Source organism: Rhinopithecus roxellana, chromosome 4 (assembly GCF_007565055.1).
Source record: "Rhinopithecus roxellana isolate Shanxi Qingling chromosome 4, ASM756505v1, whole genome shotgun sequence".
Lineage (NCBI taxonomy): Eukaryota > Metazoa > Chordata > Mammalia > Primates > Cercopithecidae > Rhinopithecus > Rhinopithecus roxellana.
This window is the reverse complement of record NC_044552.1, coordinates 124,790,449-124,812,402: the sequence shown is the minus strand read 5'-3', so window position 1 is coordinate 124,812,402 and position 21,954 is coordinate 124,790,449. Positions and strand designations below refer to the sequence as shown.

Below are 21,954 nucleotides of genomic sequence, written 5' to 3'. Positions count from 1 at the left end.
TTTGTTTTAAGGCAAAGCAACATAAGTATTTCTGTTGTTGTTATTTTTCTTTATTTGTTTTAGCAGTCTGGAAAGATAAAGGCCACCATAAATCTTTCCATCTCTGAAAATTCCACCAGGCTAGCTTTAGCCCTAAAGTAGGAAAAAGTAAATGGAGTGGGAAGGAAAAATAAACCATCAAAAAGTGACAGGCTTCATTGAGTGCCAGGTGTTGTCTCTTTGTTACCAAAAAAAAAAAAAAAAAAAGAAAAAAAGAAAAAAAAAGTATATTAAAAAAAAAACAAACACCAAAAAAACAAAAACAAAAACAATCCACCAAAAATAACTCTCATATCCCAAGAAGAAATCGTTTTTTAGTGGCCTTGGTCTCAGCATGGTCCTGCCAATTTCAAGCCCCGACCATACACGTATTCTCTAAATGGAATCAGTGGCTACAAAGCGGCCAGCGTATCGTTAGTCACAATACAACAGTAAGGTTGTGAACATACCTGAGCAATGTTCAAGGTCTAGAGCATTGGAGGATGGGCAGGACAAGACAGGACAGAACAAAAATAAAGGAAGAAAAAAAGAAAAGACAAAACAGTGACTATGAGGCCAGCCTCAAGGAACCCAGAGTCAGCACAAACCCTCCCACATGTTAAACCACCAAAAACAAGCAAACACACACCAAAAAAAAAAAAAAGTCAGCAAGAAGGCCACGCTGAAGATACCAAGGGTTATATAAAAACAGACACCCAAACAACAAAAAAAAGTCAAAAATTATGGTTAAGTCATGTGTAGGTTTCTCTGGCAAAAGGTATACTTGAAACTGGCCTTATAGAAAAAAAAGCAATGCAAAATAAACCAATTTTAAAATTTTTTCTTTTTAAATTTAAACATTCTTAAAGTAATATATAAATGGTAGGAATAATATATTGTTTAAAAAACCATGTATATTTTTAAAAGTCACTAAGTAGTCTTTAACTGTTTTGCTCAGTTAGCTATAGCAAAGAAAAGAGAAAAGAATAGTGCAGATTCTATGCAGAATTTACTAGGTTTCCAGCATAGTACAGTACCTGCTTATTTAAACCTAGCATATTGCAGACCATATCCCTGGAATAAGGCTGCTCCAATACATATCTCAACAAAGCAGTCTGTGGTTCAAAGAGATCCTTTAAAGAAAATAAGAAAATCATTGCTTCAAGATCAATGTCAACATTAATCCAAATTATTAGAAATGAGATTTAAAAATCCTCTAAAGGCACTTGTTACCTTCACAGAGTAGGCAGTATCTAGTGGGAAAAAAATCATAGGATTTTAGTGCTTACAGTTCATCTGTTCCCACCCCTCATTTGCCTCATTTGACACCTGAGATGAAGCGGCTTGCCCCAAGGTCATACAGAGGGTAACAATAAAGATAACACTAGAACCAGACCTTCCAATCCCCCTTCCCCAGTGTACTTTCCACTATACTTTAACTGAAAACACAGAAGGTTTACATTTTTAAAATTTTAGCATCTCACTAATGTCAATTTATATAGATTTTGTCCTAGGTGATCATGTTTCCTAGGCATAAAGAAGCATTATTAATAATATCTTTGCTTCCTTTCTGTTAAAACTTAACAAGTCAATTTTCTAGAAGTCTTTCTAGGCATGTAAGTATATAATTTCTGATAGCCAAATTCAGTTTATAATAAATAGTACTAGGCGGGGCATAGTGGCTCATGCCTCTAATCCCAGCACTTTGGGAGGCCGAGTTGGGAAGATCTCTTGCGCCCATGAGTTTGAGGCCAGCCTGGGCAATATGGCAAAACCCCATCTCTACAAAAAAATATAAAAAATTAGCCGGGCATGATGGCATATGCCTGTAGTCTCAGCTACTCAGGAGGCTGAGGTGGGGAAGGTCACCTGAGTCCCAAAGGTTGAGGGTGTGGTGAGCTGTGATCATGCCACTATACTCCAGCCTGGGTGACAGAGTGAGAGCCTGATTTAAGAAACAAATAATCAAACAAAAAATAATACTAGAAAGCGACATTAAAAACAAAATATTTTTCAGAGTTTTCCAAATGACAGGCTGAATGTTTATTCAATGTCTTGAATATAGACCAATCAATTCCCTATTTTCCTAATAAGATTCAAAAGACAGCTTTTTAGCTTAAAGCGTATCAACTTTTTGAGAAGTAGATGAAATAGCGATAAGCCTATTTATATTTGTTAATTTTGCCTGCCCATACTTAAAATATATTAATTTAAAAATATGAATTTATGTTTATTAAATAGATTAATTTAGAAGGATTTCATTCTAGTTTATTTTAACTCTTCCATGATGCTAGATGGTTTCTAAGTCATCTAATGGCTTTCTAGAGTACATCGTTTTCATTTCTATGTTGCTGGGGACATAACATTTTGATAGAGTTAATGAAAGTTTTTCTTCTTACAGACCTCAAGTACAGCCTGCATAAGGTTAGGGGGATGTTTTTAAATGTCCCCTTAGGTGGATGGACAGATAGAAAGAAAAAAAAAATCACTTTATATACCTATTTTTAAGATAATCTTTAAAAGACTATGCTATTGTAACTATGATGTAAAAACCTTAGAAACAGTTATGGCATTAAATTTTTTTTTTCTTTTAAATTCATTCCTATCAGCCTGTAATCCCTCTCTATTCAGCCCATCTACCGGAATGTCTTTGTTTACTGTTTCTTTCTTCATTTGAGCAGTAAAATGTCTGGGAAAGGGGTCAAGTACATAAACATTCACTTCAATGTGCTAATTTTAAAGAATTCCTGAGGCATTTTAAAACAGAATAACCAAAGTGACTGTTTTACGAAGACGTTCTTATAGCAAGAGTTGACCATGCAGATATAGTTGTAAAAAGAGCAACGAGGCCCAAAAAATTATCAGTCCAGTCAGCAAGACTGCTCACTAATGCAACAATTTAGAAGGACTGGTGGCCCTTAAGGGGTATATCAAAATTTCAGTGATTTGAAAAAGCATACCCTCTTCCCTTTAGGGTTAAACTTAGAAATGTGACTTCAAATATAGTCACATTAGTCTTAAGTATCATTGTAATGAAGTAATTTTCTGTTCAGAAATGTAATCTAAGAAGAATGAAGACAGTTTCTAAATACTGTTTTACAAGTGTAAACAAAAACACTATTTCCAAATTTGGAAGGACAAATAACTTGATAGCACAGGTGTTAAGAGTGTAGATTCTGGAATCAGACTGAGTTCATATTGAAATGCTCTACCACTTTTAAAATGTGGGGACTTAATCAAGGAATCAATTTAAAATTTCAGTTTCCCACCTCCAAATACCTTGCCAGAGGTGGACCACTGAAGCATAAACACCCACAATAGCATCAACCACAGGGTATATTTGGATACTAGAATAACATGATAAACTATAAGCTATCTTTCATTAAATATTTACTTCTTCAGATTATGAAGCAACAATTTAGCATCACACATAATCTAGGTTGAAGACTGTCAGATGGACTAAAAGTGTCATTATATTTAGCAACATACCTTATCATATGGCAAAAGGCCTTTCAAAGGAAAACGAAGAGTTGCAGGATCCAGTTTCCATGAATTACAAATGGCACCCGAGTTATTTACAACTGGCAGAAGACTACAGCGACCTGTACGTATCACAAAAATGTTTTTAAGTAAATGTGAACACAGCAGTACTTCATTCACTTCATAAATATTTAATGAACATATATGCTGAAATAGGCATTGGTTTGGTTTAAAAATGGCTTATAAAAATGTTTCAATGAGACTGAAGTTTGGGAATTTTATTTTTAGTTCAGATAGTTGAAGATCAATTTGCACAGGCTTTCCGAAGTTGAAAATGTTGCATTTTGTCTAAATGTCTAGGGCAGAGATCAGCCAACTATAATCCATGGGCCAAATCCAGCCTGGGACCTGTTTTTGTAAAGTTTTATTGGAACACAACTGCCTTTGCAGTCCAATGGCAGAGCTGAGTATTTGGAACAGATTCTGTAGCCTATGAAGCTTAAAATATTTACTAAATGGGCCTTTACAGGAAAAAATTTAAGACCGCTAGTTCAGTGTCAACATGATTAAACTTTATGCAGGACATTCCTAGAGGCTTTACATGTCACATATGACTATCAGCTCATACATCCAACTGCCTAACAAATATTGTCACTTGGATGTCCTACAAGCACCTCAAACTTAACATGTCTCAAATTTATCATCCTTCTCCAACCTACTTTGCTTCCATAATTCACTACATGATATCAATATCCACTCAGTTACAAAAGCTAGAAATCTGATAATTATCTGTCTAGTGTCTATTTAGATTATTTTTGTATTTTCAGTATCTAGAACAGCACCTGGCTCATAGGAAGAACTCAATATTTGATCACTGAATAAACAATGGTCTATATTTCCACACAGTTCTGAGGTCACCATGATTTCTAGAAATAATTCAACAGGATACGTGGGCACTGCAAAAATTGCCAAATCACATGGTTATTTTTAAAAGAAAGTTGAGAGACTCTAACAAAACATGGGAAAATGGAAAATTAGATGAAAGGAAGAGCAAAAGTGGGAATTAGAATGGGCTGAAGTGAGCCTGACACCTTCACGTTCTGTAGCCACAGAGGGACAGGTCTGTTGAGCCTTCCAGCTGCCTAAAAATTCCATGGTGCTTTACTAGCTGTATTAAAATGTCTTTCTAATCACCAAGAAACCCACTTCTAGAATGGTTTTAAATGAAGATTAAACCCATTCCAGAGTTTCTTTTTCCTCCCTGTATTTGGCACACAAAGTAAGTGAAAACAAGTGAAAGACATTATATTAAGCTCTTAGAGAGTCACCAATATGACAAGCTACCAAGGCACATATTAAGAGACCATCCCTCAGCTTTGTTCAATAGTTAGATTACTAAAAATCAGGTACTATTTGGCATATTTAAAATTATAATCCTACCACAAATGGAGTTTATCCTTGCGGTGGGCCTGAAGGTATCCACAAAGTCTGATACTAGGTTTCCAAGTAACTGAAGACAGAAAGAAAGAGGGAAGTTAAGTAAATAGTACAAAAGGAAAATTGAGACTGCCCCTGAAATATCGTGAACATTTACATAAAATGAGATAATATATGTAAAGATTTAGTACAATGCCCTGGCACATGATAATTGTTTAAAGGTTAGCTCCCTTTTGCTCCCTTCTAAAAAAAATCACTCACCAGTTCATCTGTCCCTGAATTAAACCAAGTCACACCACTATATCCTTAGCTATTTGATGAAGCTGAGCATATTTTATCACATGGCATATAAATTGTCTCAATGGAAATGCAGAGAAATGAAAGAAATACATTATGATTAAAAATATACATATTATCTAAGGATAAAGTCATCATTAAAAGAATAAGCACACAAAAATAAGATTAATATAACTGTTTTTGACAAAATACCCTTTTCCGTGTGTGAGACGGGGTCTCATTCTGTTGCCGAAGCTGGAGTATAGTGGCACAATCACAGCTCACTGCAGCCTCAAACTCCTGGTTTCAAGTAATCCTCCTGCCTCAGCTCCTGAGTAGCTGGAGCAATAGGCATGTGCTACTATGCCTGGATAATATGTGTGTGTGTGTTTTAATGTTTTGTAGAGACAGCGTCTTGTTATGTTACCCAGGTTGGTCTTGAACTCTTGTCCTCAAATCATCTTCCCACCTTTGCCTCCCAAAGTGCTGTGAGCCACCGAACCCAGCCGAAAATTTATATTAAAATTTATATTAAAAATTCGGGAAATATAAAATTTACCCAATGTGGAAGTTTGCCTTCAGGATACAGTTTCCTGATCTCAGTGACTGCAAAATAGGCTGGTAATAAGCAGGCATTTCTTTCCAAGATATATGCTATAACCTAAGAAAAATAAAAACACCACATCATTCTTGACTAGTCCCACATATAAGCCTTTTATTTTATTTATTATCATTATTTTTTTTTTGAGACAGGGTCTTGCTCTGTTGCCCAGGCTTTGAGTGCAGTGGCACAATCATGGCTCACTACCATCCTCGACCTCTGGGGCTCCAGTAGTGTTCCCACCTCAGCCTCCAGAGTAGCTGGGACTACAGGTGTATGCCAGCAGGCCTGGCTAACTTTCTAAATTTTTGTAAAGACAATGGGCTTAAATGAGCCTCCCACCTCGGCCTCCCAAAGCATTGGGATTACAGACATGGGCCACTGAATCTGGTCCATGTGAGCCTTTTAAATACAACAATGATAATGACAACAAAAAAGATATTAAAAAGTAGAGATGTTACTTTCTGGAGAGATGTTGGTCAAAGGACAAAATTTCAGTTTGACAAGAGGAATAAGTTCAAGAGACCTATTGGACCTTATGGTGACTATGGTTAATAACAATATAATGTATACTTCAAAATTGCTAAGAGAGATTTTAAGTGTTATCATTAAAAAAATAAGTATAATATATATATACACACACAGACAACTGCTACTTGTCAAAATAAAATGTAGAGATATTATTTATTGGATTTATTGGGTTTCAACTGTAGCATAAAAGAATACATTTATATGCAAAAAATATCTAAAAATAAAGATTAATAAACAATGGAATACATTGTTAATGGTTAGTCAATAACCTTGCACATGCTTTAAATACTGGCACACTTAAACAGGAGAGCAACAGACCAACTTAACAATTCTTGCAATACTAGTTACAAAGTACAAAGATCTTTTAAGTGGTCCACATGCTGTGGTCTTGTAATGGTTTAAGCTATTTTAATTTCTATTTCATTGTTTTCGTAATTTAAAACCATGAATTAAAATTTAAAATGTCCTTTTGAAATATAAGGGAACTAGCATCTCTTAAAATAGAAGTGATTTTTTTTTGTAGAAGAAATAGAGCATCTCACAAAATACCATAAGTATTAAAAGCACAGACCTAAACAAAGCTAGACTTTTTTGAGGTTGTGATCATGAATTTCAGACATGTCTAAATTACCTCTCTTGCTGCCAGAAGCTGCTGTACAACAGCAGAGCTCACTGTATTGGGAATTGTCAAAATCTTCTCCAAAATCACTTTTAAGAGATCTCGAACACCCTGATATAAGAAAAAAGACATGGGTTAAAATTAAGTAGTGTCTACTGTGTTAGCTAAAACATCCAAAGGTTTCAGGGTTATATATTCCTTCCAGGTCACACCTTTAAATTTTCTGAATCCTAGTTACTATCTACGTCCTTAACATTAACTCAAGAGAAGAGTCATGTTTCAAAACAGAATTCTAAAGACTGTCTTACAATACAACGAGCAAAAAAAGTCATTATATGGTTTGCCAAGCTTTTTTGGCCCTCATAACAATAGAAGGGTTTCCACTGTTACAAGGGTCAAACACCTTAATTTATACATACAGACAGAAATACATTTTAACAAGACTTGAAAGCACTCTGAAAACTTGAGTAACAGTATTAAACTTTTTGGTAGACGACTCTTTCTGCTCACTCCCTTTTGTGCTGGGATTATAGGTGTGAGTCACTGTGACTGGCCTATTCTCCCTTCTCATCCATCACATACTTTAATCTTTCAAGGATATCCAAGGCTATTCTGTTAATCATTTCCACATATCTAATACCAGTTACATTATCTGATATATAAAGAAGAAATTTCATTCAACATGCATTTATTGACGATGAACTAGGTAACCAAGCTTGTAAAAGACAGAACATATACGTAAAAGAACAATTATGAAGTACCATACAAATAAGAAGGCAAAAATTGCATAAGTCCGAGTAAACAGAAAATAATTATCAAAAGCTTCTTAGAGTTAACTGTGTGATAAATCATGATTTAAACTAGTAATTATCTGTTAGGTCAATATCTGGTAAGTCATTTCAGATTAGAGAAAATGCAGAAATAAAGCACAGGGTCAGACACTAGTAGTTCTTGGGAAAAGGACAATAACAAAAGTCTCCTGAAGATACAGAATGGCTTTTGTAGCTATGGAGTCCCTAAGCCATTTTATGAGACAAAATTAGAGAGTGTATGTTGTTTTTGGTCAAGAGCCCAAAGTGCTGAAGATATTAGTTGAGGTAAGACTCACGTCCAAGGGAGGTGAAGCAGGTCTTGCTCCCTTCATCAGTGATGCCTACCATCCCTTCTCAGTTCCACACACCCCTGCTCTGTGCTTTCATTTGAAGGGATCATAACACGCAGCATGAAGGAACATGGATTCTGCTTTGTGACTTCCCTACTCTTCATAAAAATGTATCAGCTACCTGTATTTATAAGAATGTTGGGAGGGGAGTAGAGGAGCCATGGGAACAATTGAGTAATTTTAAATCTCTTCAGGAAATATACCACAAGAAATAGACAGATTTTGTAAATGCTTCCACATCATTTCTCTCACCTGAAAATAGGATATGCACACCGAAAAATCCATTATATCTGAAAGCAATCACTTTTTATAATGAGAAAAATATACCTTGTAATCCACTCCCCCAATTATTTTCCGAACCAGTTTAAATGTTAAGGCCCAAAGCTGTGTTCTTTCCCACTCAAGAGTGTCAGAGTTTATCAGGGATTCACAAACCAGCCTATAAAAAAAGAAACAGCCATTCCAGTTATAAGACAGAAATTTCCAAGTTCTCTAATAGCCACCGATATGGTTTGGCTGTGTACTCACACAAATCTCATCTTGAATTGTAGTTCCCATAATCTCCATGTGTCATGAGTAAAACCACTTAAATCATGGGGGACAGTTTTCCCCATCCTGTTCTCATGATAGTGAGTTAATTCTCACAAGATCTAACGGTTTTACATGGGGATTCCCCCTTCGTTGGGCACTCATTCTCTCTCCCGCCACCCTGTGTGATGAGGTGCCTTTTGCCACGATTCTAAGTGTCCTGAGGCCTCCCTAGCCATGCCGAACTGTGAGTCAATTAAACTTCTTCCCTTTATAAATTTCCCAGTCTCAGGTATGTCTCTGTTAGCAGCATGAGACAGACTAATACAGCCATAGTCTATGGACTGTATTATATTTATCCTCTCAAATATCTTTCATAAAAGTGCATTATTACTAAGCACACTTATAAATATGTGTAGCATTTTACATTCTTTACTTGTATGAAAGATCAAAAACAAAGTAAGAATGAAATAATATTCACTATGTTATATTTTATTAGAAAGAAGTGTATCTGGAGCTTTCGGTTACATGTTTACCATCTATCACCTTGCGGTACAATGCATTTTTCCAAGAGGGTGGCAACAAGATTTTTGATCCCACATCTTCTTCTGAAATGTGACACTGACATTTCTCCCAAGGAGAGGTAGGGGGAAAGTCTATGTTCTCACTCCTTAGATGTGGGCAGACCTAAGACTATGGCTGAAAGGATGCAGTATGACTTCCAAGACAAGGTGACACAATTTCTGTCAACCCTCTTTTGCACATTTGCTGTTAGGCTCCACCATGAGGTGAGAAAGTTCAGGCCACAAGGCGAGGGCCTGTGGAGGTTCTGGCTAATAATCCCAGCTGAGGTTCCAGATGACAGCCAGGAACCAACCACCAGATATCTGAGTGGGGAAGCTTTTGCCATGCTCCAGCCCCAGCTACATCGATCATTAATCATTAAGACCTTGAGGAAAAAGTGCCTCCTAAGCCCAGTCAATCACAAAACCATGAATAATTTTAAAACCTGAGTATTATTGTTTTAAGCCATGAGGTGTTGAGGTTATGCAGCAAAAGTAAAGTGTTACAAACTAATCAAAGAGATTAATCTCAGCCCCTGGGGAGAAACATCTGGTTTTGAGCCTACAAGCATTATATAATTCAAAGACTATGACTCCTAAAAACTAAAACCTGAGGTATTATATAAAGGATTACTTGATGAACCTCACTTTCTTCTTCATTCTCTTATCTTTTCACAATAACAACCTCAACCAATTTCCAATCATATATAGAAAAGAAAATTATTCAGATTGCTCATACCCACTAAACATACCTGGGTGGAAGGAGACCAGTCTCAACTGCCATTGCTAAGCAGTCATAAAGAAAAGAAATTCTTTTAGGACTATGCTGACCATGAATAAACTTAACAATCCACTGGATACACTGTTCATGAGACTCCTGGAAAATTAGAGAATGATTTTATTTGGGGTCTAAAGTTACATTTTTATAACAAGTAGCTAATACTACAACTGGAAGTATACCAATACTATGAATGAAATACTTCACTATGAGCATCTGTGGATGAAAATAATTGTTTAAAAAAGCAAAATTAAAATGTTCAGATTTAGTATTTGTCACATTAAGCTTAAAATTTTGCAATTATGTAGACAAAATGCGACCTTTTTATTATATGGGACCTTCAAAAGTATTAATTAATTAACTAACATATCAATGGTCAATAGAAAACTCTTAACACAGATCACTGTAAGGCATTGTAAACATTGCCCTTTATGGCATATATAAATATTACTGTCACCAGGGGTAAAATTCATTATGGATCAGTATGTATCAGCCTTATGAGAATTAGGTGTGAATCTAATCCCTAAGAGCCTAAAGAAGAGCCCACTATGAATCTAATGACATGTCACATTTCTAGACTTGCAAAACTTTAAATATGAGGTCAAATGTTGTGCTGTATCAAAGTTTATCTTCTAGGATATCTCCAAAAAGAGCCTATAATGTTCTGCTTCTCTCCATGACCACTGTTCTCATACATACTTCTATTGTGGCACATACAACAATGATTTGGAAATACCTATTTTCTTCCTGGTTTCTCCACATCATAATTCATAAAGTGTTGAATGAATTTTTTAAAAAAATTTTGGAAAGATGTTCAACATCACGAGAAATGCAAAATAAAATTATACTGAGATAAAATTTCTCGTGTTTTTGATCAGCAAAGATCAAAAAGCGTAACATTCTATTGTGAGGTTATAATAAAAAGATACTCTCAAACACTGCTGGTGGAAGTATAAACTAGTATAACCCTTCTGGAAAATTTAATAATTTCTATAAAACTTACAAACCAGTAAGGCTTTTGACTCAGCAATACTATTTCTAGGAATTTATCCTATTTTTCAGGCATAATATTATTCATCACAGCACTGGTTAAATGAGAAAAAGTTAAGAAGAAACTTAAGAGTCAGTAGAAGATTGGTTAAAAGGAGGAAGGTACAGCCATACAATGGAATATTACATTGCTATTTAAAAAACAAGTAAGAAAGGAAGGAACAAGTAACTCTTGAACTGATAGGGAATTACCTTTAGATTATTATTAGGAGAAAAAAAGTGCTAATTAATTAACAGTGTACATGGTATATGATCATGCTATAAAAATGTTTCTATACGCATAAAATACTTCTAGGAGAAAACATAACTTGAGGATATTGGCTACAGACAGAAAAAAGGACAGGTAAGAGAAGAGAAAGAGACTAGTTATTGGATCCACCCTTTTTATACCTGTGCATTTTGAACCATATGAATGTATTACCTATTAGAAAACAATTAAACAAAAGGTTAAAACACAGCTGTATTAGCATTATATGATCCATGTCTGGAGTGGCAAATCTTATCACCAGTGGCAGACACACAGTTCTCATTTCCCTACCAATAATACACCATGAGAAGGTAAGGCACTACTGGAATGTGAGCTCTTCGAGGATGACACATTTTGTCTTTTTCACGGATACATTTTCTGGTAGCTGTTCTTTGTTACTTTTACAGTTTGTTTCCTCATTTTTACTATAATATCTTCCTATCGTTATTATAGAATCTTGGTATTCCTATTGTAGCATCTTTGTATCAATGCTGTGCCAATCCCTTTATTAAGTAAAACAAATGGAATGTGTATCCTTGACAAGTAAAGCTTAACAAACATCTGTTTTCAAGTGTACCAAATAAATCCGAATAGGATGAAAATGATCTTAATTAATCTAACATAGAGGAGTTTTTTTTTTTTTTTTAACATTGCACACTGTGCAGTATCAACTTGACTTCTCAATATACGTTTTCCACTGAAATATACAAATTAAAACAAACGTAAGCCAGAATAAAAAATGATGACAATTTTATTTCTTCCTTCTCAGGAAGATCTTAAGAGCAACATCAAAGTAAATGCTAAAGGAAAAAAAAAAAAAAAAAAGAAGAGGCCAAAAATCATCAGCTGAATGTATTAAAAATGAAGTGCTCACCTGAGAAAGACCACCCCAAAACTGTCTGAAGGCACCCAAACAGCTAATTAGTTTTGTTTTCTCATCTTCAGGAGTATCCATAAACATGCTAAAAAAATAAAAATTACATTATTTGTCATTCGTTTTAAAAAGGTAATTACACACAATCAGAATAGTGGATCTTAGAACCTTCCAACACGAAACTTAAGTAAAATCTGACAGATACAATCACATGAAAACACAAAAATCCGCCACGCATACACTCACCCAGGAAAAGCCTCTTCTATAACTTCCGTTTTCTGTAAAAAAAAAAAAAACAAACAAAATGTAAACAATGTTAATTTTAAAAAGGCGCCTCCCTTAGCCAAGTATTACAATGTAACACGGGACAAGTCACCTTAATCAGCTCCGAAACTATCAATACCTATCTGGCCTGTCACTGTATCGATTTCAAAGGATACAACGAACTTGACAGCAGTTTGAGAATCACTAAACCTCCCCGCATACAACCTCAGTGTCAAAACAAGGGAATAAAAAGGGAAGCGTGAGACGAGGTTGCCCAGGGCAGCTTCCTTGGTCTGCTGCCCCCGCGTCTACCAGTCCCCGAGTCTTAGTCCTGGATGGCCGGCAGCTGCACTCACCACCACCTCTTCGAAAATGCTCTGCAGTTGCGTCTCCATCTGTACTATTACCCCCGCCTTTCCGGGGTGCCCGGCAAGGCCCGGGTCAGACCCGCGCTCCGGGAATATATGGGGCAGAGGGGCGGAGACCTCCGGAGGAAACCGTAGCTCTCTGGCGTCGCTTCCCTCCCCCAGTGCTTTACCGGGAGCGTTCCCACCGCAGCCCAGCCAACAGGAGGAACCTGTACGGAAGACCGGAAGGGCCCGGTACGCGCTGTTTGCAAACCCCGCAGAAACCAGCGGCGCCGCCAGACGGTTCCGTCTGTGGAGAAGGGCAGCCCGCAAGCCAGACGAGAGCGCCCCCAAACGGAACCTTGAGCCCAAGGACCCCGGAGGCGTCGTGGACCGCAGGCCGCCACCTCCCGGCTGGAGAAGGAGTTGCTTCCAGCTCGGGACTAACCCGTTTGCAGACTGGGAAATGAAAAGCTTGGAACCCAGAGGCTGCAGCCTGCGGAAAATGCTGGAGCCGCAGCTGATGTCTGTGAGCAGCTGAACTTCTGGACCTCCATCAGCGGCCTGCAGCCAGGAGCTGAAGCCACAGAAACGGTGTCTTCTCAGCTATGATAACCTCAGTGCAAATGTGATTGATTGACTTTTGAATGCCAAACCAATTTTGCTTCTATGGTATAAATGCTACTTGGTCATAATATATTATCCTTTTAAATGTATTGCTGGATTCTATTGGCTATTATATTGTTGAGAATACGTGTTTTTCTTCATATGCCACCATCATCACCAACCCCTAAAACATCTGTTATGCCTTTTGAATGATCAGCTTTCTTTACCTCAAAAAGAAAATTGTTGATGAGAGTCATAGACATCCAAAGGCCCTTTCACTTCTTCGAGGGTTGTGAAATGCCACAAACTGCTAAGTATGAACTACTCCTTTGTAGCTGCTAAGTGATGAGCTGATGACACTCCCCATTCATGGTTTTGTTATACAAGTCTCTGACCTGGCATAAATTTAGTTTTCTAACAACTTTAACATGCACATGCAACCATCGTTGCCCACACAATAGCTACTAAAAGCTGAAAAGAAAGAATTCAGATTCCCTGCTGGAGAAAAACTTGAAGAGTTAGGCTTCGTATATTGTTTGCTAGGGTTGCTATAACAAAATGCCACAGACTGGGTGGCTTAAACAACAGAAATTTCTTGTAATTCTGGAGGCTAGAAGTCTGAGGTTGAGGTTGGTAGGGTTACTTTCTATAGAGCCCTCTGTCCTTGGCTTGTAGATGACCTTCTTCTCCTTGTGTCTTCACGTGGTCTTTCCTTTGTACATGGATGTGTCCTAATTTTCTCTTCCTAGTAGGACACCAGTCAGGTTAGGGCCCATGTAGCTACTCTAAAGAGCCTTAGTTTACTTGAAGAAGTAGACATTTTAAACCGTAATATAGTGTGATATGTGCAATACTAGTGGTGCTAATAACGTGCCGGGGGGAAAAGGAGGAAATACAAATTTTTCTACAGAAAGGGATTTAGAAAGATACCTGCGTAGGTTTGCTTAGACTGCTGTGAATGCATACTATAAACTGGGGGGTAATTTGAGTCTGAGCAAACTGAAAGCTGAGAATTCAGGCTTCTTGTTCCATCCTTGTCCTATCATGATTTAGAGTGGGGGACTAAAGAGCCAACTGGAAACTCTGAGCAACTGGGCAGGGCTTATCAACTTTAAGCATCATTATAGTGTGGTCTGGGGGCATTGTTTCTTGGAGAATCCCCAAAGTTGGTATCATTAGGTCTTTCCCCTTACGTTGGTCTGAATCATCAAGGAAGATACATCTAATCTCTTACAAGTGGGTAAAGTTCTGACTGGCTGCCAACCGTCTTGCAGCCAAATGAAACAAGAAGCCCAAGTTCTCAGATTACAGTTTGCTCAGACTCGAATCACCCCAGTTTACAGTATGCTATTCACAGCAGTCTGACCAAACTCACATAGGTATCTTTCTAAATCCCTTTCTGTAGAAAAATGTGTGTTTCTTCCTCTTTCCCCGGCACTTTATTAGCACCACTAGTATTGCACAGATTACACCAGATTACCATTTAAAATGTCTACTTCTTCAACTCGACTAAAGCTTTTCAGAGTAGATACAGAAACTAAACATGCCTGCCTTTCTTAACACCTGGCATAAAGTCTGATACTTGGTGGTACTCAAGTCATTTTTCATTACTTTGGGTAGAATAAAAACAACCGAAGTGCCTTTATTTTATGGGCAAGACTTCCTTTGAGGTAATAGCTATTTCTGGAATGCTGGGTGTAGAGAAAGATTTGGAACACCTAAAGAGTCATACCTAGTAAAGTTATTATAATTTATAACAATTGGGTTCACTGGACATTTATGTATGTGGTAGCTTAGATTTCTAATGTTATTTCTGAAACTGTTACAAAATTTATTCAGCAAGTGTTCATTGAATGTATTCTAGGTGTTGGCCACTGTGCTAGACACTAAAACAAGACTGCAAGCCCTAACCGACCTAGTTCCTGCCACCACGGAGCTGACATGGCAGAGAGGAGTTTAAAGGTTTGGGAAAATAGCTTGGTTCATGCCAGGTTTCAGAGATGTAAACAGGACATGGCCTATACCTTCTGCTTCATGGACGGGCACTGTGGGAGCACTGTGACACTGAGCTCTACCTCAGAGAGCCCAGGCAGCATGGTTGTTTTATAACGTCTCTTCTGGAGACATCTCTAGAATCTGACTCATAAATGAGGCCCTCATGAGTACACTACAAATGAGAAGAGCCTATGAAAACCTGGAAAATGTTTGGAAATCAAATTATTTCTGAGTTTCAAAATGAACAAGAGAGGGCTCCTAGAAATCTAACACTACTAGGGAAGATGTCTGTACTTGAGACAAAGTAAGAGAAACAGTCTTCCAGGAACCAGAGACAGCCTTAGGAATGCTGATCATTCAGTAGAAAACAATTACTACACCACGGGAGTCATCACATCAGGTTCCTCATCTCCAAATTGATTATAGATGTTCATTGTGCTGATCAATAATGAGATTTTTACTTATTTAGTCAGAAAATATCTTTTCACACACGTAGGTACTGGCAAACAGTGGTATCAAACTGTGCAAACTGTGACCATTGATTCTACTTTGTCATAATCATTGTTTGGAGGACTAGAGCTGGACTCTCTATTCCCTGCTGAGGTGTTTGCTTTGTCTCCCAGTGTATACCATTCCCTCTCAGACCTGGTTTGGCACTGCTGACATCAGTCTCACCAAGACAGCCAGTTCTCAATTCAGCTTCAATGTTGGATCTCCACTTGCTGAGGATTAGCTTCTGTCCTTCCCGTACCAACTGCCTACCTGTTTAGCTTTCTGATTACTTTGTGTACTTGTCAATCTCCTTGCAGGTTTTTCTGCTTTTTCCTCATGACTGGCCCTCCCTGAAGTTAGTCACCTGCCCATCTATCTCTGGCATTATGTTATTATGTGAGGTCTCCCTTCCTTTGTGGACTCCTTCTTCCTTTTGCTGTTGGACCTGAGCCTAGCATCCACCTCACCTCCACCACCCTCCTCAGTGTGATTAGTTTCTCTGGGCTCTCCCAGTCTAGCTTGTCCACCTATCACCCAAGCTCTAGCACTGGAACCAGGAAGGGCAGGTTCCTGAGACTTAAGGAAGTAGATGTTGGCAGGCCCCTAGGGCTTTTCTGAGACAACAACCCATTTGTTGCCAGAATTCTGTGGACATTGGGACCTTCTGTAACATGAGGAATGTTTATGGTTTACATTGATGGGTGACTTAACGGTAGCTGCCTCTCAGAATGCAAGTGTTCTGGGCCATTAAGCATTAAAATGTTCAGAGTAAAGTTTTCGGAACCAAGAAGGTACAGGTTGTTCTGAAGTTGAAGAAGAAAAGAAAAGAAGGTACAGATTGTTCTGAAGTTAAAGAAGAAAAGAATAGGCAAGGTTTCAAGGTCCAGTTAACTTAGAAAGTGTAGGTTCAGATCTAATTGACACAGGCAGTCTATTCCAAAGTCTAAGCTGCATGGAAGGTGTGGTTTTGGCTTGTGTCCATTGATCAGGTGAACTGTTAGGATTAAGTTTTTCTTTTTTTTTTCTTTTTCTTTTTTTAGATGGTGGTCTTACTCTGCTGCTCATGCTGGAATGCAGTGGTGCCATCATAGCTTACTACAGCCCCAAACTCCTGGGCTCAAGCAATCCTGACCACATCCTCCCACCTCAGCCTCCTGAGTAGCCAGGACTACAGGCATGCACCATAACTCCTGGATAACTTTTTATTTTTCATTTTTTTGTAGAGACAGGGTCTCACTATGTGGCCCTGGTGCATCTCAAACTGGCCTTAAGTGATCCTCCTGCCTCAGCCTCCCAAAGTGCGGGGATTACAGGTATGAGCCACTGCATCCAGCCAGGAATAAGTTTCTAGAACTTGAAAGACTCAAAAGAGGTTGGGGTTTAGAGTTCAGTTAGAGGAATTGTTATAGCTGAAAATGTGGCTGTCGACTTGGCAATGCCAACCATCTTCACTATACCTACTTGTATTATACATAGCTAGATTCCTTAAGGTTTATTCATCTCAGGACCTGAAGGACTAGGATGTGTCCCTATTATCATATCCAAAATTTAGTGACTTAGAGATAATCTAATAATCTCTGATAATTCTGAAAAATGAAGAATTCAGTGTCCAGAATCAATTAGTTTGTAACAGAGACAGTCACCTACAAGCTAAGCCTTTATCAGAGGCCCACTGACTTCCCCATCTAGGATTTTTTGTGTGTGTGTTTTTCAGGGTTGAAAGAGGATGGGGATATACTTACTATGTACCCACAATTTTTTTTAATTAAAAAAAAAAGAAAAAGGATGAGGGATGAGGATGAAGGAAGAGAGAAGTGAAATTCTGGCAGTGTAGGGCATAAGGAATCACTTAGTAAAGATACAGAGTGAGAGTCAGTAGTACCTTGGTGATATGGTTAGGCTTTGTGTCCCCACCCAAATCTCATCTTGAATTGTAATCTCCACATGTTGAGGGAGGGAAGTGATTGGATTCTGGGGGTGATGTCCCCCATGCTGTTCTCGTGATAGTCAATTTTCACAAGATCTGATGGTTTTATAAGTGTTTGACAGTACCTCCTATGCACACATTCTCTTCTTTCTCCTGCCACCATGTAAAGAAGGTTCTAACTTCTCCTTTGCTTTCCACCATGATTGTAAGTTGCCTGAGGCCTCCCCAGCTGTGTGGAACTGTGAGTCAATTAAAGCTCTTTTCTTTATAAATTACCCAGTCTCAGGTAGTTCTTTATAGCACTGTGAAAATGGACTAATATACTTGGTGTACAAAACTGGTATAGAATCAAGTTACATTTTGGAGAATACCAGGAAGAAGCATCTGAAAGGGCAACTGGAGTGTCAGAACCAGGTTAACAGCAGGCTCTGTGGTGCAATGGATAGTGCATTGGACTTTAGACTAGATTGAAAGCACCAGGTTAAGCTCAACAACTAATGCTGATGCTTTCACTGGTTAGGCCTATAGGTGGAATTGGTGAAGTTGAGGGTATACCACACTAATTTTTAATTTTTCTAATTCTGAAACCCAGGCTCACCCAATTGTGGCAGTGGGGAATGTCCAAAATCTGTAGGATAGGGCAGGCTGGCAGACTGGCAACTCAGGCTAATGCTGCTGTTTTGGGAATGAATTTTTTCTCTGGTAAGCCTGTTTTTGCTTGTAAGGACTTCAGCTGATTGGATGAAGTGCACTCACATTATTGAAGACAATTTCCTTTTTTAAAGTCAATTAATTGTAGTTATTACCACATCTACAAAATATCATCACAACATCACCCTAGATTAGTGTTTGATTAAATAACAGGATACCATGGCCTAGCCAAGTTGACACACACAACTAATCATCACAGCAGGAAGGAAAAGTAGGATCCCTAGCAACTGAAGGTAAGGTAGAGTCAGTGCACTGCCATAAGTGCAAGTAGGCAATCAGAACTCAGAAACCCATAAAAATGGAAGGCACATAACAAATGATTAGATAAAAGCCACAGATCCTAGGAATCCCCTAAATTTGAGACAAATTATGACATAGGTTTGGTCTTTGTTTTTAAAAAATAGGTATGATTCACCAGCAAAATACTCTGAAGAAGGAACTGGTGGCATTTCACTTCCGAGATATCACTAACTAAAAGAACCGTGCATAAGTGACCAAGTCCCTTTGGTGGTCCTCTGACCTTATCTGTAAAATCTGAACGTCTGATGAGAGTAATGACAAAATGTTTGCAGAAAAGAATTTGAATGTAAAGTGTTTAGACTGCCCTGAGCTACATATCACTAAGAGGGATATTTATTTGTTTGTTTGTTTGTTTATTTATTTATTTTGAGACGGTCTCACTCTGTTGCCCAGGCTGGAATGCAGTGGCATGATCTTGGATCACCGCAACCTCCGCTTCCCAGGTGCCAGCGATTCTCAAGCTTCAGCTTCCCAAGTACCTGGGATTAGAGGCACGTGCCACCATGGGGCTGGCTAATTTTTGTATTTTTAGTAGACATGGGGTTTCACCATGTTGGCCAGGCTGGTCTCGAACTCCTGACTCCATGTGATCTGCCTGTCTCAGCCTTCTAACGTGCTGGGGTTACAGGTGTGAGCCACCATGCATGGCTAATTTTTGTATTTTTTAGCAGACATCGGGTTTCACCATGTTGGCAAGGCTGGTCTCGAACTCCTGACCCAGGTGATCCTCCCGTCTCATCCTTCCAAAGTGCTAGGATTACAGGTGTGAGCCACCGTTCCCGGCTAGGATATTTTAAAAATACTGCTGCCTTAGTCAAAACTACATAAGATCATTAAACTGAAGTGGAGCCTGGGCTTCAGAATTAGAAAAATAAAAAATTTAAAAAAATGAAAAAAGAAAACCCAAATGTCTCTGAGTACTTCTAAGTTCATCCAGTGTGGAGAGTCAGGTGCCCACATTATTCAAATTTTTTTTATTATGATTTTTAAACACATGATACTCCATGTGGTTCCTGGAAAGAAATCTGCAAGAACCTGGATTTGGTTGTCTTTATGGCATCTTCTAGTTCTAAAATGAATTCCTTCTGTATCAACAACTAATGCTGATGCTTTTGCTGGTTAGGGATATAGGTGAAATTGGTGAAGTGGGGAGTATACTGAACCAAGGGAGTGATGGAAAAGACGAGCACAAACCCATAATGCCCAAAAGGAAAAGTGGCTCTCATGCTGCAGATTTATTTTTTATTTATTTTTACTTTTTCATTTTTTTATATTTTTGAGACTGGGTCTCACTCTTGTTGCCCAGGCTGGAGTGTAGTGGCATCATCTTGATTTCCTGGCCTCAAGTGATCGTTCCACCTCAGCCTCCTGAGTAGCTGGTACTATAGGTATGTGCCACCACACCTGGCCAATTTTTTGAATTTTTAATAGAGACGGGATTTTGCCTTGTTGCCCAGGCTGGTCTCCAACTTCTGGACTCAAGCAATCCTCCCGCCTCAGACACCCAACGTGTTGGGATTACAGGTGTGAGCCACCACAACTGGCTATTTTTTATTTTTTGTTACAGGGCCTCACTCTGTCTCTCAGGCTGGAGTTCAGTGGCGTGATCATGTGGCAGGCCAGGTCTCACAAACAGGCAGGCCTCCATAACAACTGTTTCAGCACTGACTGAATGGTTAGGTTAAATATTAAAGACTGAGAGAGCCAGTGCCCTTACACAAAAGCTGGAACGAGTAACAAAGGCCCACCAAGATTCTTGCCCAGGTGTTCCCCGGCCTTAAAGCATGAGAAGATAATGAAGGAATACTCACACTCCTTGTGACAAGACAGTTGTCAGGAGATTCCCAGCAGCTGCCGGGTGAGATTTTCCTGGGGACTCTCCTGAGGGCTATCCCATGCGCAAAACCACATGTCCCTCTGCCTACCGGGAATAACGGAGAACAGGGTGGACATGCTGAAAGGGTAAAACCAGATTGTATACCAGGAGCGTATTATTTTCCTATCTAGGTTTGTCAAGCCATTTGCCTGGTACTGCCAATAGGGCTTGCTTATATACCCACTTTGCATTTGGTTAAGATCAGTTTTGAGTGGGTCTTGAATCTGTTCTGCCTGAGTGTACCCACCCCCTCTTGTCTTTGTCTGAAATCTGTCTCTGCTTGTTTGTGTATCTGTCATGGGTCACTGCAGCCTCAAACTCTGGCCTCAAGGGATCCTCACACCTCAGCCTCCACCGGAAGCTGGGACTATTGGCATGCGCCACCATGCCTGGCTAATTTTTGTTGTTGTTGTAGAGACAGATTCTCCCTATGTTGCCCCGGCTGGTCTCAAATTCCTGGACTCAAGCAATCCTCTTCCCCATGATTTTCAGAAATAGTGTCTAAATCCCATGTTTCAGACATGTTTAGTTAGAGTAGTGACGCAGTCATTGTATTATGTTGGAATGCATTCTTTTCATATTTTTTTCTCGCTGCTTTTAGGGTTGGAAGAGTTTAGTTAGAGTAGTGTTTTCCAAAGGGTGTACTGCAGTCTACAGGATTTTGATAATCTTTTCATTAGAGAAGAGTACTCAAGCTTTATTTAATCAAGGGGGTTATCATAGAACTCATGTTCCATGGAACCACACTTTGAGAATGACTGCCTTAGGGTCACTGAAAGTAAAAGAGCTTAGCATCCACTATTTGCTAAAATTCTCTTTGGCCAACACAATTATTAATTTAGCTTCTTTCATCACAAAACTGTAACCCCTTTTCAGCATGGAGTACACTTGCTAGGATGCACCAGTCTAGATAAATAAGAAAATAGTGAATTTAAATTGATTAGTGAAAATTGCTTGGATTTGGGGAGTTAGAAATCTTGGGTATCAGTTCTAGTTCTGGCACCTAGTAAATAAGTAACTTTGAGCAATAAGTCATATATAATAATTTAAATACTCAGAGCCTTAATTTGCTCACCTAAAAACAAGAATAAAATGTTTATAAGGGATATTATTAAGTTTGACTTGAGCTAATGTGTATACAAACTAGTCAAATTGTGAAGACTGTAAAAAGCAAGACATAATTATCACAGAGATATGTACTTTATATTGGTTCAGTAGAGTTTCAGAATTTCTGCTATAGTCAAAGCTTGTTTTGCTATATTGATTTTCAAC

At 38.5% G+C, this 21,954-nt stretch overlaps 1 protein-coding gene across 3 annotated transcripts in view; it reads right to left on the bottom strand.

The window, feature by feature from the left end:
- The window catches only part of MED23 (mediator complex subunit 23), a 41,453-nt gene extending 28,441 nt beyond the window's left edge, over positions 1–13,012 (bottom strand). The window contains exons 1-11 of one of the 3 annotated variants that reach the window (XM_010357605.2): positions 12,785–13,012; positions 12,411–12,442; positions 12,165–12,252; positions 9,968–10,092; positions 8,452–8,563; positions 6,975–7,073; positions 5,771–5,872; positions 4,939–5,008; positions 3,508–3,620; positions 1,056–1,151; positions 489–506 (exon numbers count right to left, since the gene is read on the bottom strand). In XM_010357605.2, coding sequence (XP_010355907.1) covers positions 489–506; positions 1,056–1,151; positions 3,508–3,620; positions 4,939–5,008; positions 5,771–5,872; positions 6,975–7,073; positions 8,452–8,563; positions 9,968–10,092; positions 12,165–12,252; positions 12,411–12,442; positions 12,785–12,823 — 894 coding nt within the window. In that variant the 5' untranslated portion in view covers positions 12,824–13,012. The remainder of the gene's footprint in view (positions 1–488; positions 507–1,055; positions 1,152–3,507; positions 3,621–4,938; positions 5,009–5,770; positions 5,873–6,974; positions 7,074–8,451; positions 8,564–9,967; positions 10,093–12,164; positions 12,253–12,410; positions 12,443–12,784) is intronic. The other 2 variants (XM_030928606.1, XM_010357606.2) reach the window with 2 other exon arrangements.
- Between the last annotated feature and the right edge of the window lie 8,942 nt (positions 13,013–21,954).